Source organism: Metopolophium dirhodum, chromosome 2 (genome assembly GCF_019925205.1).
Source record: "Metopolophium dirhodum isolate CAU chromosome 2, ASM1992520v1, whole genome shotgun sequence".
NCBI classification, from domain to species: Eukaryota; Metazoa; Arthropoda; class Insecta; order Hemiptera; family Aphididae; genus Metopolophium; species Metopolophium dirhodum.
Genome location: NC_083561.1, coordinates 18,475,334 through 18,492,982, shown reverse-complemented (window position 1 = coordinate 18,492,982; position 17,649 = coordinate 18,475,334). Strand labels below are relative to the sequence as shown.

Below are 17,649 nucleotides of genomic sequence, written 5' to 3'. Positions count from 1 at the left end.
CTGGACAACAACCACACGTTCGATCAACGCTGTTAAGCACGGACGTCAGTCAGATTTTTGGACCATCGGCTAGAGGTATCTCGACAAGCCATACGGCAAGTCAAGGACCAACGGACGATCGGCCAGAGGACTGCGACAACCAGCTGACCATGCAACAGGGCCAGTCCGCACACCCATTCAATACCGACACTTTCAAAACCGCAGCGGAACAACTGCAAATGTTAAAACTGGCGTTGCCACAAACGAACGACAAAACGTCGTTCGAGGCACGCCTAATGGCGCTCGAGGCAAGCATGACGCGGTTCTTTACGGAATCGCGCACGACCGCCACGCAGCAGCCACACGACTTTGCAGTCCCGCGGTACACCAACCACCCGTCACCCGTACACATAACAACTCGTACACACGATAGTTACCAGTCGGGTAGGTCGTATGAGCGCAACGAAGGCGGCGCTCAGCCGAGCGCCAGCCACACTGCCGCCACGAACAACCGACCGTTCTTCACGCGCGACGGTCAACACGACTATACGGGTCACACCACACACGCGTCACAACACGCGTCATATGAAGCACGCGTACAGGAACGTTCGGTACTAATACCGTACGAGGACTTGCGTACAGCAAGAGCCTCGTTACCCGAGTTCACAGGAACTAGGGCCGAGGACCCCGTACGGTTTATAGACAATACCGAGTCGATTTTGACGCAAGCGCGTATACACCCATCGGGTTGGTGCAGGGCGGTCGAGCCGCAATTAAAAGGAACGGCGAGTACATGGTACAATTCTATCAGGGCACTCGACCTATCCTGGACAGAATTTAGGGAGGAATTTTATGAAAATTTCAATAACGCCGAAATTCAGTCTCGATTGCGCGCCGACATCGTGTCAACACGTCAAACGCCCAGACAGTCGTTAACGGAATTTGTGCTGATTAAAAACCAGCTGGCGCGCCGCGTAAATACCGGCCTATCCGAATCGGAGTTGGTAGGTATTATCGCCGGACTAACGCGTGACACTTTCCGTACACACATACGTCTACACCGGCCATTGACGTTCAGCGAGCTGCGATGCATCGCAGGCGTTTTGGACCCGGTAACGGACAACACCAACCCGCCCCCACAACAATGGGCCCCTAAAACTAAAAAAGGGGTGGAAACCCCACAAACAGCCCCCCCGGTCAAAAAAAAAATTTTTTGCGAAAGCAACTGATAATACACCACCGGGGCCGTGCAGATATTGTGGGGAACTCCATTGGAACAGTAAGTGTCCAAACAGACCGACCACGTCGGGAAACGGCGGGGGAGTCGACGAGGACTAGTCCCCCTCATCGACTCATCACCACCCCCCCACTCATCACCACCCACTCTCGGTAGTACACACGGAAAAAATAAGCGTAATCGAAAAGCGCGTAGTTCGGTAATTCAACACACAGAACAACCAACTACGAACATTTTTTCCGTCCAATCACCACTCGGCACCCGTTCACAGACCCCCAACCTACACCACCCCACCATTAAACACACTCACCTCACCGGTGACACGTGTGTTCAACAACAACCGGCTTATGGGGCAGCCACAGGTGTAGGGACAAAGGCAACAGAGACACGGGTGTTCACCCGCACGGGTGACGGGGACACAAGCACACACACCGCGCTTATCCCCGCATTAGGTCAGTCTGCGCACGTAAGGCAACAGGCGAGCAACGAGGCAACCGATGTTGACAGTATGGTCATGGCGGTTAACACCACCGACCAGACAGTCTCCATCGCGGTTCAGAACCAGTTGTCCCGCTCGACCAATTGAAATACGACTAATAACGGTACGCGAACATGCCAAGACAAAATTCCGACCCCCGCGGTCAAACTCGAATTTCCGTCAGGCTTCGTAACAGCCCTATTAGATTCGCAGGCACAAAAATCATACGTAAACCCGACAGTAGCCCGTAAATACGGCAAAACACCCACCCACGGACCAACAAACACAGTCCGGATGGCGGACGGTCGCACTGCAACAACCAGTGGCACCTCCACATTCGAAGCTAGGATAGGTACACTCGATATAAAATTCGAAGCGACCATCCTAGACAATTTGTATTGCGACGCGTTACTAGGACACGACTTTCTTGTTAACAACGAAGTCTCTTGGGATTACGCCGCGTGCACAATTCACATGGGTAAGCAAATTCGTACGTCGACATGTTGGAAAGGGAAATCTCAACCACCCGCCACTCGTCCCGACCTGTCACAATTAGAATTCGGAAACGACCCCGAAACACGCGCGAAACTAACCAAGATTTTAAATAAATACGCGGTAGTATTCAGCGAAAAAGTAGGACGTACCAAATTAATTGAACACGAAATTCTGCTAAAAGACCCGTCCCCAATCGCGCTCAAACCATACCCATATCCGCAGCAGAAACAAACTGCTATCGACGATATGGTACGCGATATGGAACTCCAGGGGCTCGTAGAACCAAGCACCTCACCATGGGCCGCACCAGTAGTAATGGCAAAGAAAAAAGACGGAACTTTTCGTCTCTGTGTCGACTACAGGAGGCTTAACGACGTTACGGAATCCGACGCGTACCCTATGCCAGATCTCAACAAAATGATTAGGCAAATGCGGGGCGCGAAAATATTCAGCATTTTTGACCTTAAGTCGGGGTACTGGCAAGTGCCGCTACACGAAAATGCACGAAAATATACGGCATTCCGAACACGTAGAGGTCTATATCAGTTCAGAGTCCTCCCCTTCGGTCTAAAGAATAGTCCAATGACTTTCGTGAGACTCATGAACGAGGTCATGAGGGGGTACCAGGATGATTTCGTACAAGTTTACCTGGATGATATTGTAGTATTTTCAAGGGACGAGTACGAACACCAGGCCCACTTAGACAAGGTTCTCGAGCGGCTAAAGAGGTTTGGACTAACGTGCAACACAAAAAAATGTAAAATCGGTCTACGCGAAATTTCATTTTTAGGGCACATCGTAGACTCGGAGGGCATACAAAAACAACCGGAAAAATTGGTATGCATTGACAATTTTCCGGTTCCCAAAAAGGTTAGGGACGTACGTAAATTTTTGGGCGTGTGCAACTGGTACAAACAGTTCGTAGATAATTACGTGGATACCATAGCACCACTCACTAATTTATTATAACAGGGAGTACGGTGGAAATGGACAGAGGTAGAACAACGCGCGTTCGAAACAATAAAAAACGCGCTAGTCACATCACCAAAATTGTCGCCACCCGATTATAGCAAACCGTTTTGTCTGCAAACAGATGCAAGCGAAATAGGAGCCGGTGCGGTACTTTTCCAACGGGGTGACAGACCGGAGGAAAGACGCATAGTGTCCTACGCAAGCAAAAAGTTTAGCGAAACGCAAACAAGGTACGCCGCGGTCGAACGCGAGTGCCTAGCGATAATCTGGGCGACAGACAAATTCCGTCCATACCTAGAAACCCGACGTTTCGAACTCCTAACCGACAACTCGGCACTAACATGGTTACACAGGGCTAAAGACAAAAATTCAAAATTAACACGTTGGTCACTACAACTAGCTAATTTAGATTTTAGTACGGTACACGTCCCGGGAATACAAAACGAAGCACCAGATTTGTTATCTCGTGACCCGGCACCGGGCACACCTGTAGACGAAGATCGACTTGAGGAAAAATTGGTAGGGGCGCCCACAGCGCCGACAACCAGTGTTTACCTCGAATCTGATCGAATATTTTCCATGTTCGATAACCACGTTAGTGACGACACACCACTCACCGCATCGACTCTCGAAAAGTGGCAGTCCGAAGACGCCACAATCCGCGAAGTAGTCGCCGGTCACAGGTGGGACGGACCAGCGCGGAACACTAGGAGCACAAAATCGGGAACAAACGCATACGTTTTTTCCGAAGGTCTCTTACGAGTAAACGTAGGCACCCACACACCCGTCGTGATACCAAAAACCAAAGCACAACATGCAATTTGGAGGTGTCACGATCACGTCTTATCCAACCACCCGGGTTGGAAAGAGACGTACCGGGCGGTTCGACAACGGTACTATTGGAAAGGTCAAAAAAACGACGTCAGGTTATATGTCGGTGCGTGCCATGTATGTGCGTGCACGAAACCACTAAACTCACGTCCAAACGACCCAATGCAACCAAGAACCCCCCGTGAACCATGGGAAGTTATCAGTGTCGATCTCATGGGCCCATACCCACGTTCTGGTAAGGGAAAATCGTACATACTGGTAGCAACCGACTGTTTTAGTAGGTGGACCGAGGCTTACCCCTTAGGAACAGCAACCTCTAAAACAATAATCGAAACGTTAGAACGCGAGTTCTTTTCGCGTTTCGGTTACCCCCGCGTGTGTCTCAGTGATAACGGCCCACAGTTTGTGTCAAACGAAATGATGAACGCGCTAGAACGCTGGGGTGCACAGGGTTGGACGACCCCAATCTACCACCCGAGGGCCAACCCAGTCGAACGCCGTAATCAAGATTTAAAAAAAGGGTTACGCGCACAACTAGTAACGGGCAAACATAAATCTTGGGACACGAAACTACCCTCAATCCTATTTTCGATACGGAACAGGTGCAACGAACAGACATGCTACCCACCCGCGGTCCTGGTCCTCGGCAGAGAGTGCAAGAGACCCGGAGATTGGGCGCTGTCTAAAGCGGCGCCAGTACACATCGAAAAAACACAGGAAGAGAGGGTAGAGCGGGAGAAACGTATTTTAGGCAAAAAGGTAGTGGTAAAACCAAGCACGAACACCGGCACACCGGTGAAGTTCGGCAAGGGCGACGTAGTCTACTACAAAGCACACCACTTATCTAAGGCACACAAAGATTTTCACGCCGGTTTCGCACCAAAGTGGTGGGGACCGGTAAGACTGGCGAAACAGGTCGGGAAAGGAGTCTTCCAAACCGACCAACAACCACCGCGGAAAATACATGTGTCATGCTTAAAACGGGCACCGATAGGCGAACATTAAATAAACAATTGTCTGTAATAATAATCATTTACAGACAACATGACCGGCCAACAGCAGGAGAAGTGGCAGCAGGTTGCCGAGCTCATCCAACGGCTGGGGCTGGTATCCGGTGGCCAGGATGAGCCACGAACAGCCGCCCAGGTCGCGAGGACGACAACCCGCCAACTCCTGCAGGACCCAGTGCGGGCGGCCATCTACAACCGGGGCTGGGCGGACCGTACGACGGACATTCAGCGGAGGTTGCGGCCACACCGACCACCATCAACATCAACGCCCGGCAGCCGCACACCGTCCCTGACAAGGCCACCACCCCCAGCAACGACACCTGCCCCCGTAACACCTGCGGAGCCGGCACCGGTACCCAGGCCAACGGGGGTACTCCCCGGCCCAACGGGAAGGGTGAGGACGGAGGCGCAGCAGGCAAGGAACCGCCGGAAATTCCAACAGCTGAAGGAGAAGAGGAAGGCCAGGGAAAGCGAGGCAAGCCAACAACGTCGGCTTGCCAAGCAACCCGCGCCAACCTCAGAACCGGAAGCAGCCGGCACGCCTTCGACCAACCCTACACCGATGGAGGTTGACAAACCGGCATCCAAGGACGGCAAGTCCGAGGAGCCGGGACAACCAACCAGCCACGAGTCGCCAGACCAATCGGAGGACACGGTAGAAATTACCGAGTCAGATTGGCTGGTGGCGTTCGAGTTGTAATGCCGGAGTTGGACGAGCACCACTCGTACTACACTCCGGTAGGGTCCCCAAAACACCCCCAATAACACTCACGGGCGCGGGCAAGTCTACCTCAAGCGAAAGCCAGAGATAGTACAAGCCACCCCGTCCTGAAATGACACACGGACACCGGTACAAGTGTACCCCGTGTGACGGTTTGGCGGGGGAGTATGACGCGGTACGCAGCGGCCACCAGTACAAAGTACAGGTACCGCAGCGACCAGTCTACACTTTTCGTCAACCGCCACTACGGGCTACAGCGCGACAACGCCAACTCCCCCACCGCGCCACAAAGGCACAAGGTGGGACGGGAAGGCGAGTCGCGTAGAACGAGTACCGGCCGTCGTAAACTCGTCAGTTAGAGAAAAACCGTTCGTCTCTGAAAACCACACACACACGTCGTGAGCACGTACCACGACCACAACCAGAGATATATATATTTTCATATAGCCCGCCGTCATTTGTTCTTTTTTTTTTGATATATTTCTTTGGTACATATATTTATATATCTACGTATACCCGGTACGGGGTAAAATAAACCCAATCATCGACACCCGAAATTGTGTTTGTTTTTTTTTACGCTCTCGAGTGTGCCACCCAATATACCACACCAACGACCGGCTCTCCGCGGACCATCCACCACCACCGTCGTAGCCGCGTCACCTACTTTACTCTGGATAACCATATATGGTCATCTTGCGATTAGGCCCACCGTGGGATTGTCACACGCTTGCACACGGCCGGATGAACATATATGTGTTTTTGTTGCGCATTTGCGGTGTGTGTTTTATTCCACATAACCACACAGATCTATACGGACATTTTATACGAGTTATTTATATACGTAAGCATATATTTATTGACGCACGCCGTCCAGGGTCACGGTGGATTAGTTAACCGGATAGCTGTAAGTTTTTTACTACCGTGAATTATAATATCATAGATCTTTAAACATTTATCATTACTAAAAAATAAGAATATTATTATGTGTACAACAGAATTGTCATAAAACGACGTCGTCAACGCTACCCACAGCAAAACTACGTGCTACCGTACAGTTTTTCTTTATCTGAAATTAATCTGGGGGGTCCACGTATAGGTCCACATATATCCACGTAGCGTTTGGATATGGATGAATGGATGCCTTCCCTACATAATAGCTTAATGTTATTGAAGGATCATTGGTTTAATAAAGAATTGAAATAACAGTATTGTCATGGTAGGATAATAGAGTGAATATTATATCAAAAGTGAACTCATACCTGGTGTTAGAACAAACGCAATAGTTAAGTTAACTTCGTGGAGAAAGATTAATTTCAGATAAAGAAAAACTGTACGGTAGCACGTAGTTTTGCTGTGGGTAGCGTTGATGACGTCATGTATGTTGATTGTAGCAGTGTACTGGGCCGACATGGCACATCGTATGGTTGTTGTGAGTGGCACCGTCTCGGGATGATGATTGATTGACGTCTGTGTTCTTCTGAGTGACTTGTGAGTGATGTGTGCACTGTGCCTTGCGTTTATATAAGGAAGCTAAAAATGTGTTGTGTGAACTGCGCATGCGCGTGAAATCATGTTGTGTTTTTGCACATTGTCGATGGTTTTTTGGCAATATTGGTACGATAATGGTGTTTTGCATGTTAGGCGCTATTGCATTCTTCTTGTTGCGCATAGTTTTGGCACTGATATTTGGTTGTTTGACCGAATGTCGTACAGTGCGCAATATGTAGGTATAAATATTATATGCTGTTTTTTGATGTGACAGAAAGCCGGTTGCGTAATGATGTATTGGTGTTGCGTAACGTGCTATTATCTTCATTATTTCTTTATGCCCAAATATGGGCATATTTTAGTGTGTGTTCGACTCGTAATACTAATCGCCTAATGTGGAGATGTGTCGTTATTTTTAAATGATGATGTAGTCGTTATGAATGAATGGTTACCTCATATTATTTTATATTTTGTAATATATTTTAATTGCGTTTGAGTTTTAACACCCAAGTATGTTCGTTTTGGTATATTCATTCTATAAGTTTATTTTAGTATATAAGAGTATATTATTTATATATTACAATACATATAAACATGTACCTGTATAGTGTTATGCGTATTTCATTATTTTATTTAAAATCGTTTTTGTAGTTATAATAAAAAAAATATTCATTTCTAGGTGTTATTAATAAACATACATAGGCTGTGTAATGGAACCATTTCTGTATCAATTGCAAGAATGGATCAAAAGTTTAAAGTAAAGATACCCAATACAATGATAAAACACTGTGTAGTTGTGCTAACATTCATTTTATTTAAGAATCGCAAGACACATATTATTATCCCCAACAATTCTGGTACTGGCTGTGGAAATATACACGACGATCTCATATCTTTTATAAACGTAGAACACTATTATACAGAGTGTAAAGGAAAGGCCTGACAGATGAAATAACTTTTGTTCTAATCAATATTTTTAAAATTTTTTTTTATAACAATAAAATATATTTGTAATTTGTTTTATGACAATTCTGTTGTACACATAATAATATTCTTATTTTTTAGTAATGATAAATGTTTAAAGATCTATGATATTATAATTCACGGCAGTAAAAAACTTACAGCTATCCGGTTAACTAATCCACCGTCCTTATCACAAATCAACCATTCTTATCAGTAATCCAAAATCCTTATCATTAATTTTCATCAATAATCCACCATCCTTGACACAAATTCACCATTCTTATCACTAATCCAATGCATTAGTTCGCATTAGTTCGAATCAAACCAACGTCGTGTGATGTCTGTATTTTCGAAGAAACAAGACCACCAAAAGCAACCGTCGATTTTTTCAATAATCCGTTGTCACAAATTTATTTCTTGTTTTTACATTGTCAAACATTTTTATTTGAGAAACAAATCAAAAAAAATAGAAAAATCTGATATTACCATTATAGAAGTCAAAAAAATTATAAACGATTTAGAACAACCACTTTCAGAACGCGCCGAAGCTAACTTTTTGGGAATCAAAACTAAAATTGAATATAATATAATAAAAGACGATGCTCAGCTTTTTGTTTCGATAAAATTATTCGACGAAGAAGTCGATAATTATTACAAAACAGCACGGGAGTATTTACAACACTGGAGTAACCCTCTTATAAAATTTGAGGCCTTTTCATGGATGGATCTTACTTCTTCGCTGCAATCACAAGAAGTTGAAAAGACAATAACTTATTTAAAAGAAAAGGGAATTGATATCACGGATAGTTGCTTTGAAGAAATATTGTATCTTAAAAACTTCATTGACAAACAGAAATTTGATGAAGATTGGTTACATTTCTTTCAAAAAACTGATGTATTGGAAAGAAAACGTAATTTAATTTTGATGTGCCAATACTTATATGCTATTCCTGGTCATAACGCTAATGTTTAAAGGATATTTTCACTGATAATGGCCCAGTGGACAAAAGAACGTAACCGTGTTCAAGTAGAAACTGTAGAAAGTATCATTCAATGCAAATTTTATTTCAAAATGACTTGTTCGGAATTTCATACGTATGCTATGGGAAAACCAGAGCTATTGAAACAGGTGAAAAAGTCAGAAAAATATAATATTTCAAAATAAATAAATAATAATTCATTAATCAAATGTATCTTCTAATTTAATGTCTTTCATAATTCAATACTATTATTATTTTATTCTATATACATATATATATACTCATTACACTGTGTTCTAAATTTTAATATTAAAAAAAAAAAAAGGTTGTTCAAATTATTTTTGTAAATGTCCCGGTCAGTACTTGAACTTTTGTGGCAACCCTAATCTACGGGAACGGGTCGGGTGGACTGTAGAAACAGGGCGGTGTTTAATTTTTGACGCCACGGTTTCACTATAGAAGGCGTTTTCCGTTCAACTCGAATTTTGAAAAAAAAAACGTAAAATATTCGTTAAATACGAATATTATGATAAGGCGGAAGTGATAGCAAAAGGTAAATAACAAAAACAAAAACGCGAATCGATTTCTCCACGGGGGCACTCTTCGTAAACAGGGTGCGGCCGCGCGTGGCCTGTAAATTTAGAGGGGAACGCGAATAAGTCTTCGACGGGGGCCCTGACGTGTCGAAAAGGGCTAAAACTCGAATTTTCGAAAAAAAACGATAAAAAACGCGCGCGCGATGGCGGCGGACGTAAAGCGCGTCGTCTCGGCCTCTAATTTTGACGGGCAACGCGAATAAGGTCCGAACGGCGCCGCCGGGGCCCCCTATTGGGGTAAAAGTCGAAAAAACTTGAAATATTTGAAAACAATCGTGAAGAGTGATAATGTAGCGAGCTGTGACTTAATACCATATTACCCAATATATAATACTTATTTAGGCAGTGTAAAAGTGTATACATAATCATATATTATAGTACGCGCCGCGTAACATTAATAGTAATAGTAATAGCTTACGCGCTGCGTGTGTAGTAGTACAGCGAATATCGAGCGCGTGACCCTGGACGGCGTGCGTCAATAGATATATGCTTACGTATATAAATAACTCGTATAAAATGTCCGTATAGATCTGTGTGGTTATGTGGAATAAAACACACACCGCAAATGCGCAACAACAACACATATATGTTCATCCGGCCGTGTGCAAGCGTGTGACAATCCCACGGTGGGCCTAATCGCAAGATGACCATATATGGTTATCCAGAGTAAAGTAGGGACAGGGACAGAACCATCGAGGAGAGCTGATGGACAAGCGTTCATCAGACGAGCAACCGACGAGCTTAGGAACAGTCATCAGTAACTATTGTCACATCTCGCTAGCTTCATTCGTATATTTGGACTTAGAGTAATTTTTATATAATCAATCACAGTTGAATAAGTTAAATAAATCAAACATATTATACTAAAAACTCAAGATCTACATTTATTCCATCATCCTTCAATCCTATTGACTGGGGCACGTTACAATAAGAAGGAGTGATAACGAGGCGACGGCTACGCCGCCGCCGTGAAACGCGATTTTTTCATTGGCGGTTCACTAAGTCAGTACGAAAAATCGACATGGGAGGCGCCCTCGGTTACATGCTTTATATAGGGGGAGGACATCTATTTCTACTACTGTTTCCGAACGTGGTTTTAAAATAAAACATACACTATTTTCGTTTTCTACTTTATTTTCATTTATTGTTATCGTATTGTTAGCAATATCTATAACCGCATGATTATCCATTAAAAACGTATGTCCTTCTCCTGTTACTGGAAATGTTTTGTTTACTACATAACATTCTGTTTCGAATGCTTTATTATCTATTATTAAATCTATTTTTGTTTTACCTATTGTTGAGACTATTTTTTCATTAATATCTTTTAAAAAAATCTTGTCTTTTTCATTAATTTCTGTATTCCCCTTTAGTGCATTGATTTTAATGATATTTAATTCAGCCCCCGTTTCGACTAATAATTTAATTTGCTCCTTATTAAAACTAGGTGATTTTAAAGTAATATGATTTTCTATTAATTTAGTTGTGATGTGAAAACATTGTTTTGTGGCGATTGCATTATCTCTTGGACAAGCCTGACGCCCACTGGAACTTTCCCTTTAGAATTTTTTGAATTTTTTTTTTATTTTTCTGTTTTGTAAAACAGTTCGAAACTTCATGCCCTATTTTATTACAATAACTACAATTCAAATTTTGAACACCCGTATTGTTCCTATTAGTATTACCGCTGCCAGAATTACGCACACTATTATCACGATTGTTATTGTATGTATTTGTTCGGTCGTTTCCGCCTGACGACCGTTCGTTTGCCAGCACTCTCTTGCGAAATGATTAGTTTTTCCACACGTGTAACAACCAGTGTTACTTCTATTTTGATTATAACCAATATTATTTCGCTGATAATTATTATTGTCGTTATAATTTTGTCTAAAACTGTTACTATACCCGCCGCGATTATTAAAATTACTGTATCCGTTACGATTATTATCATTAAAATTCTTGTATCCTCCACGATTAACATTTTTATTGAATTTATTGTATCCGCTATGTAGTGATTGCCGTGAAGGACACGTTGAACACTAATACAATAATTATTTAAACAACGTAGCACGTTCGTTGTCGTCTTGAGTCGTGGTTGAGAAAGATAGGTAAATAATTAATAACACTTTTTATACTTTTAAAATATGACAATTACATAACACTTTATTATTACAAGTTTGAATTACAAAATAACTATAAGCACTGTCGTAAGCTTGATAGACCTACGACGAGGGCTGACTATCTTCTATGTAATAGTAGGTGCTCTACCCGTATTTATGCGGGTTCTAACAATGACGTATTGGTGGCGTGATATCTATATTCTAATATTACTTCCCTAGTAATGTCAAATTGTATTATGATGGGATTAGGTAAAACAACTTGTTGTTTTCACCTCTGATCCACGCTTCCTGTTATTTAGGCCTATTTTACATTGCATATCACTACCTACATTACCCATTATAAATTATACTAAATGTATAATTTATTCTACGTGGTATTGTTTAATATCGTATTATAGCTGTGGGTATTAATACATCCCTAATATTGTTGAATTGCACTATTTTGTGACTCGGTAAAACAACTTGTTGTTTTCACATTTGCTCTATGTTTCCTGTTATTTAGGATTATATTAATACCTACGTTTCTACTAATAAATTATACTATGTATAATTTATTATTTTACTTATTTTATTTAAAATAATATAATGGATTTTGGGTTTACTACAGCTACTATAACCATTCCGATTATTAAAATTATTATTCCTACCGTTCTGATTCATATGCCCGTTATTACCGCGGTAAAATGTGTTATTTTTACAATATTACTGTTGTTTTGTATCATTCCCGTTTACACCCTGATTCTCGTTTTTACTAAAATGTTGACTTTCCGCATTATTCTGTAAATCTTCAATTTTCATCCTAGAATTATATTCGCTTTCTTCGTCAAGAGAATATACTCCTCCAAAGACTTAGGACTTCTCGCTTTCAGTACTATATATAAGTAATGTGGTAACCCCGTCATAAATATAATCATAGCCTGTTTTTTCGTTTGTTTTTCACTACAGTTTCCTCAGCTTTGTTCAACCCTACGGTACTGGCTGCACATAATTTGTAATATAATTCCTCGTTTCTATTCGTGAATTTCGCTACGCTTTCCCCTTCTGCCATACGTGCCGTATTTAAACCTATTGATAAAGCCCTTTCCGAAATTTTATGCTCGAATGTCCATTGTAAAATTGATTTTATTGCTTCCCAAATATCTAACGTGCGATACTTAGTTACTTCCAAAGCATTTCCCGTTAATTTAGAAGTTATAATTTTTAACAATAGTTGTTTGTCTACCTCTGCAATATCGTTGAGCGCTATCTCGCATCTATTTATAAATTCTGCTACGTCTTTTTTACCCGTGAAAATTGGAATCATAGAAACTGCTTTATCTAAATCCATCTTATATTTTACGTTCGCTACTCTATTCCTAGTTAATTGTTCTAATTGAATGTGCTTTACACCTTGATCAGATCTAGAACCTGATCTACCCGATAGTTTTTGTTTTACACTTTTCTGTGGGGTAAGGACCTTACCTAACTCTTCTGTTTGACTTAAGGTCCTAAAATAATTTTTTCTATTAACGTTGTCTATACTTTCTATTATTTCTGTAGTGTCTATTAAAAATTCCTCTTTTACCGTCCTATTTTTTCTTACTGCTTCTTTTCCTATTTTTTTATTTTTAACCTGTCCTATCGATTCATCCGAAGAACTACTTTCAATATGTGAATTACCTGATTGTTTATTCATATATATTCAAAAAGTACTAATATCATTTAAGAATATTTAATTTATTTAACTCGTCATTTATTCTATATATCATTCACGTACGCATATATTTACGTACGCCGCGTCGTATTGTGTAGTGTATACACCCACTCACACACAGAGTGCTTGTATTTTTACGTAACTCCGACGTCCAGTGTTGAGCCCAGATAAATAGTTTGTCATCTAGATAAAGATAAAGATAATAGACCAAAAATCTATCTAGATAAAGATAAAAATAAGCCCTACTAAAATTATCTATTTATTAGATAAAAGATAATCAGAATTTATCTAGATAAAAAGCAGATAAATTTTTTTATTTATTTATTAATTAATTTTTGCCATCATTGGATATGATACTGTAGAATTCGCAATTAAATAAATAATTTGGGGATACATTTATTTGATTAGCTTCTGTTGGTAAAACTTCATCTTCCACTTCTGAGTCAGGATCGTCAATAGCTTTTTCCACACACAATGTTGAAGTATTTTTTGTTTTTTTTTTGAAACATTGTTGTCTGTTGAAGACGTAGCCACCAAAAAACGTTTCATATTTATATTTTATGAAATGACCAATACAAAATATATAAATGATCAGCTATTATTTTATATTTCACACTTCGCCGCAATAACTAACTGATAATTAAAAACAAACTACACTAAATGTTCCGCTTGGAGCAGCATGTGTTGTACACTTGAACCCATGTAATGTTACGTAATCCAGGGATTTATTTTCAACGAAATAATTATTTTTAGTCATTTATAATTTCTAGGGAGTTTAGACTTTCCACGTTCCGACCTGACATCGTTTAATTTATTTTAATTACCCACATATCTGCCAGCATTTGGAATGTCGTGGTACGAACTACGAATGTGTCTTTATAGTATAGACTATTGACTATAGAGTAATAAATAATATACCATAGACCATATTCCTATAAACTATTAACTAGTGGACAGCGCGTAGACAGAGGTCAGGGGTACGACATAGGTAGAGTGAGCGAGAAAAGAATCAAAGTAGTACCTAATATATATGTATACAGTTCGTTATGCGGGCTTGGTGCCGCCTACTTCACTAGGTACTTTATATTGTTATTTCTTTCTCAGTTATATGGTTATGTAGGTACTTAAATGATCATCTAGTAATAATAATAATAATAATTAATTAACAGAAATTGTTATCGTCCGATCGTCGTCGATCACAAACGCGACGACACAAACTAAAATAGTAAATATTACCAGAAACCTAAATATAGGTAATAATAAAAATAACGAAAATAATTTCTAAAACATAAAAAACATATCTAGATAAATTACAGTAGATGACTGGAGTTTTCATCTAAGATAGATAAATAGATAACATTTAGATTTTTATCTAGATAAGATAATAGATAATTAATATATTTATCTAGATAATTATCTAGATACATTTATCTAGATAAGTCTCAACACTGCCGACGTCGCGTAACCTCTATCGCTCTCCCTACGATAAAACGTGTTTTGGATATTATAATAACATTAATATTGGGTAGCTACTCCAATAAAATAAATATTCTATAACTAATATCCAATTTCTTACTAATTTTTATAACTAAAATCTAACTATTCTATTACCCGTTACCAATTTAACTACCTATTCATCGAAAATATTACTGCTATATTCTATTATTATACTTATTCTATGCTAGCCTTTCTATTACTTTCACCTTGTAATATTTCTTTCAATCCAGTTTTCTTTGTCTACAATTCTATTTTTCAACATTAAATACTTTAATTCAATACATATGCGTCATATAAGGTCATATACTGCCTTTAAAAAACAAATTTTACTTAATTATTCCATTTTATTCAAAAATGTCTTTATACTTCAAAACAAAAACTCTTTAAATACTTTATTTCAATATTTCAAATGTATTTATTTTTAATAATTACTTTATTCAATCTAATCTTTATAATAATTATACAATTGATTCTTTTACTCGTTATTATTCAATAATTATTCAACGATTTAATTTAATATTTCAATTCTTTCTATTCCTTTAATCACCAATATTTCAAATTCAATTTTCTTCTATATATTATTATTCAATATTCAATTATTACAAAAAATTATTCATCAAAATTTCAATTCAATTACTTTTATATATTATTCATAAAACATTTAATCATTTAACTTTATTTCATTTAACTATTCAATACCCATATTTTTCAAAAATGAATTCAATTATTCAACAATTAATTAACAATTAATTTATTTCACAATTTATTTCAATACTTCATCTTTTTTTTCTCTAATAAAAATTATTCATCAACTTATTTCATTTACTTAACTACTACGCGTACATTCAAAAATATATTTTCTCTTTTTTTTTCTATTACCTTTTCAACTAACTATAATATTTTCTTACTATTTCATTTGTTGATTCCTATTTAATGAGACTACTTATTTCAACACAGATCAGTCTACTGCTGTCTATTTTACTACAATTTCTATATATATTTCTTTTTTTTTTAACAACCTATATTCTTTTTTTCAATTTAATTTATAATAAAACAACTATTATACGCACCTTCACCAAAATCTAAAAATTTTATCGCTGGCTTCCTTAAAAACCAATGTGAGACGTGTACCCAATTATTATCAATGTTCATATTACCTAATTATTTACTTAGGTGTTAAGAATAATGAAAAAAAAATATTATATGTCATGCACCTGTATGGTTTTTACCACGAAAGGTGAATTATTATTTCATATATGAGTTGTTACTAAATCAAAAAATTATTATGAACTTTGATTATTTTATTGTTCGAAACATAATATTTTTTGATGTATTTTATATTGGTATATAATATTACATTGACGGACATTTGCCATTTTTTTAAATTTCCAAAACCAGCCAATATAACGCACTTTTTTATTACTGCTATGGCAGTAATGCAATTGTTACTCTAATAGCAGTAGTGTGTACGTACATCGAAACTGATATGTAACGCTATAGCTACGACCAGGGACTGGAACCGTACCGAAATTGACCGGGTTCGGATCGAATTCTTTTGAAAATCTTCAGATCGAAGCCGGACTGGAACCCTTAAATACATTTTTGTTAGAACCGAAACCAAAACCTATATTTTGATATAGAGGTTAAGTTGGTTTTTTCAGTTCCAAAATCCAATAGATATTTTATCTATATAGGTATAACATAATTATAAAGTTAATTATTACTACTTATTATTAGATTCATAAATCTATATACAAGTTTATCATTACTAAGAAATAAGAATATTACTATGTGCACAACAGAATTAACATAAAACAAATTATAAAAAAGGTGGGCAAGTGGGTGTCGCTCTGCTGTACAGAAGTTTACAAGTGGGTCACTGTAATGGATTGTGTTAAATTTGAATTCAATGATATAATATCATTACATAAGAAAAACGATTCTGAGCGAAAACGGGCAGTCAGCCTATGATATTACTAAGTATATTTGATGATATTGTGAATAAAGTAATTTATATATAACCTATTTACGTGGAATCTTGTTTTAAATTTTCAATCTTTAGCTATGAAAGTTAAACATTTAATACATTTTTAACTACTAAGTAATTATTACATTTTAAATTTGATAAATTTTCTGAAAATTCGAACTTTAAATGCATATAAAAAAAAATTGTGCCTATGTATTTTGACTATTTTTCAACTGTTATTGTAACAATATATCAGAAGAATTGCATTTAATTTTCACGCTTTTTTGCCCTTTAAATAAAATTTTATTGATATTTATAGAAAAAAAAACTAAAAAGATTTAAAACTGACAATGTCCATAAACAGCTTAAAAAAAGTCAAAATATTTTCAAAATGTTATGGTGTGTGGAAAATGAAAATGTAAACATTCAGTAAAGTTGTCGTGTATCTACAGTTATTCGTTTTTAAATAACAATAAAATAACAAAACCACTACATGAGAAATCGAGTTAATATCCAATATTGTAAAAATATGAAGTTCAAACGCTCATAAAAATTTAATTTGACACTTGTACGAAATGTAGAGCCTTTTTGTCATGTTAAATGTTTATATTACCTAATTATTT

General features: G+C 38.6%; 2 protein-coding genes across 2 annotated transcripts in view; one reads left to right on the top strand and one right to left on the bottom strand.

The window, feature by feature from the left end:
* LOC132939141 (uncharacterized) overlaps window positions 1-17,649 on the bottom strand; it is a 251,436-nt gene that overhangs the window by 31,385 nt on the left and 202,402 nt on the right. The window lies entirely within an intron of this gene.
* LOC132938773 (proteoglycan 4-like) lies at window positions 5,037-5,702 on the top strand. Its single transcript, XM_061005792.1, has one exon. It carries the CDS (start codon window positions 5,037-5,039, stop codon window positions 5,700-5,702), a length of 666 nt encoding a protein of 221 aa, XP_060861775.1.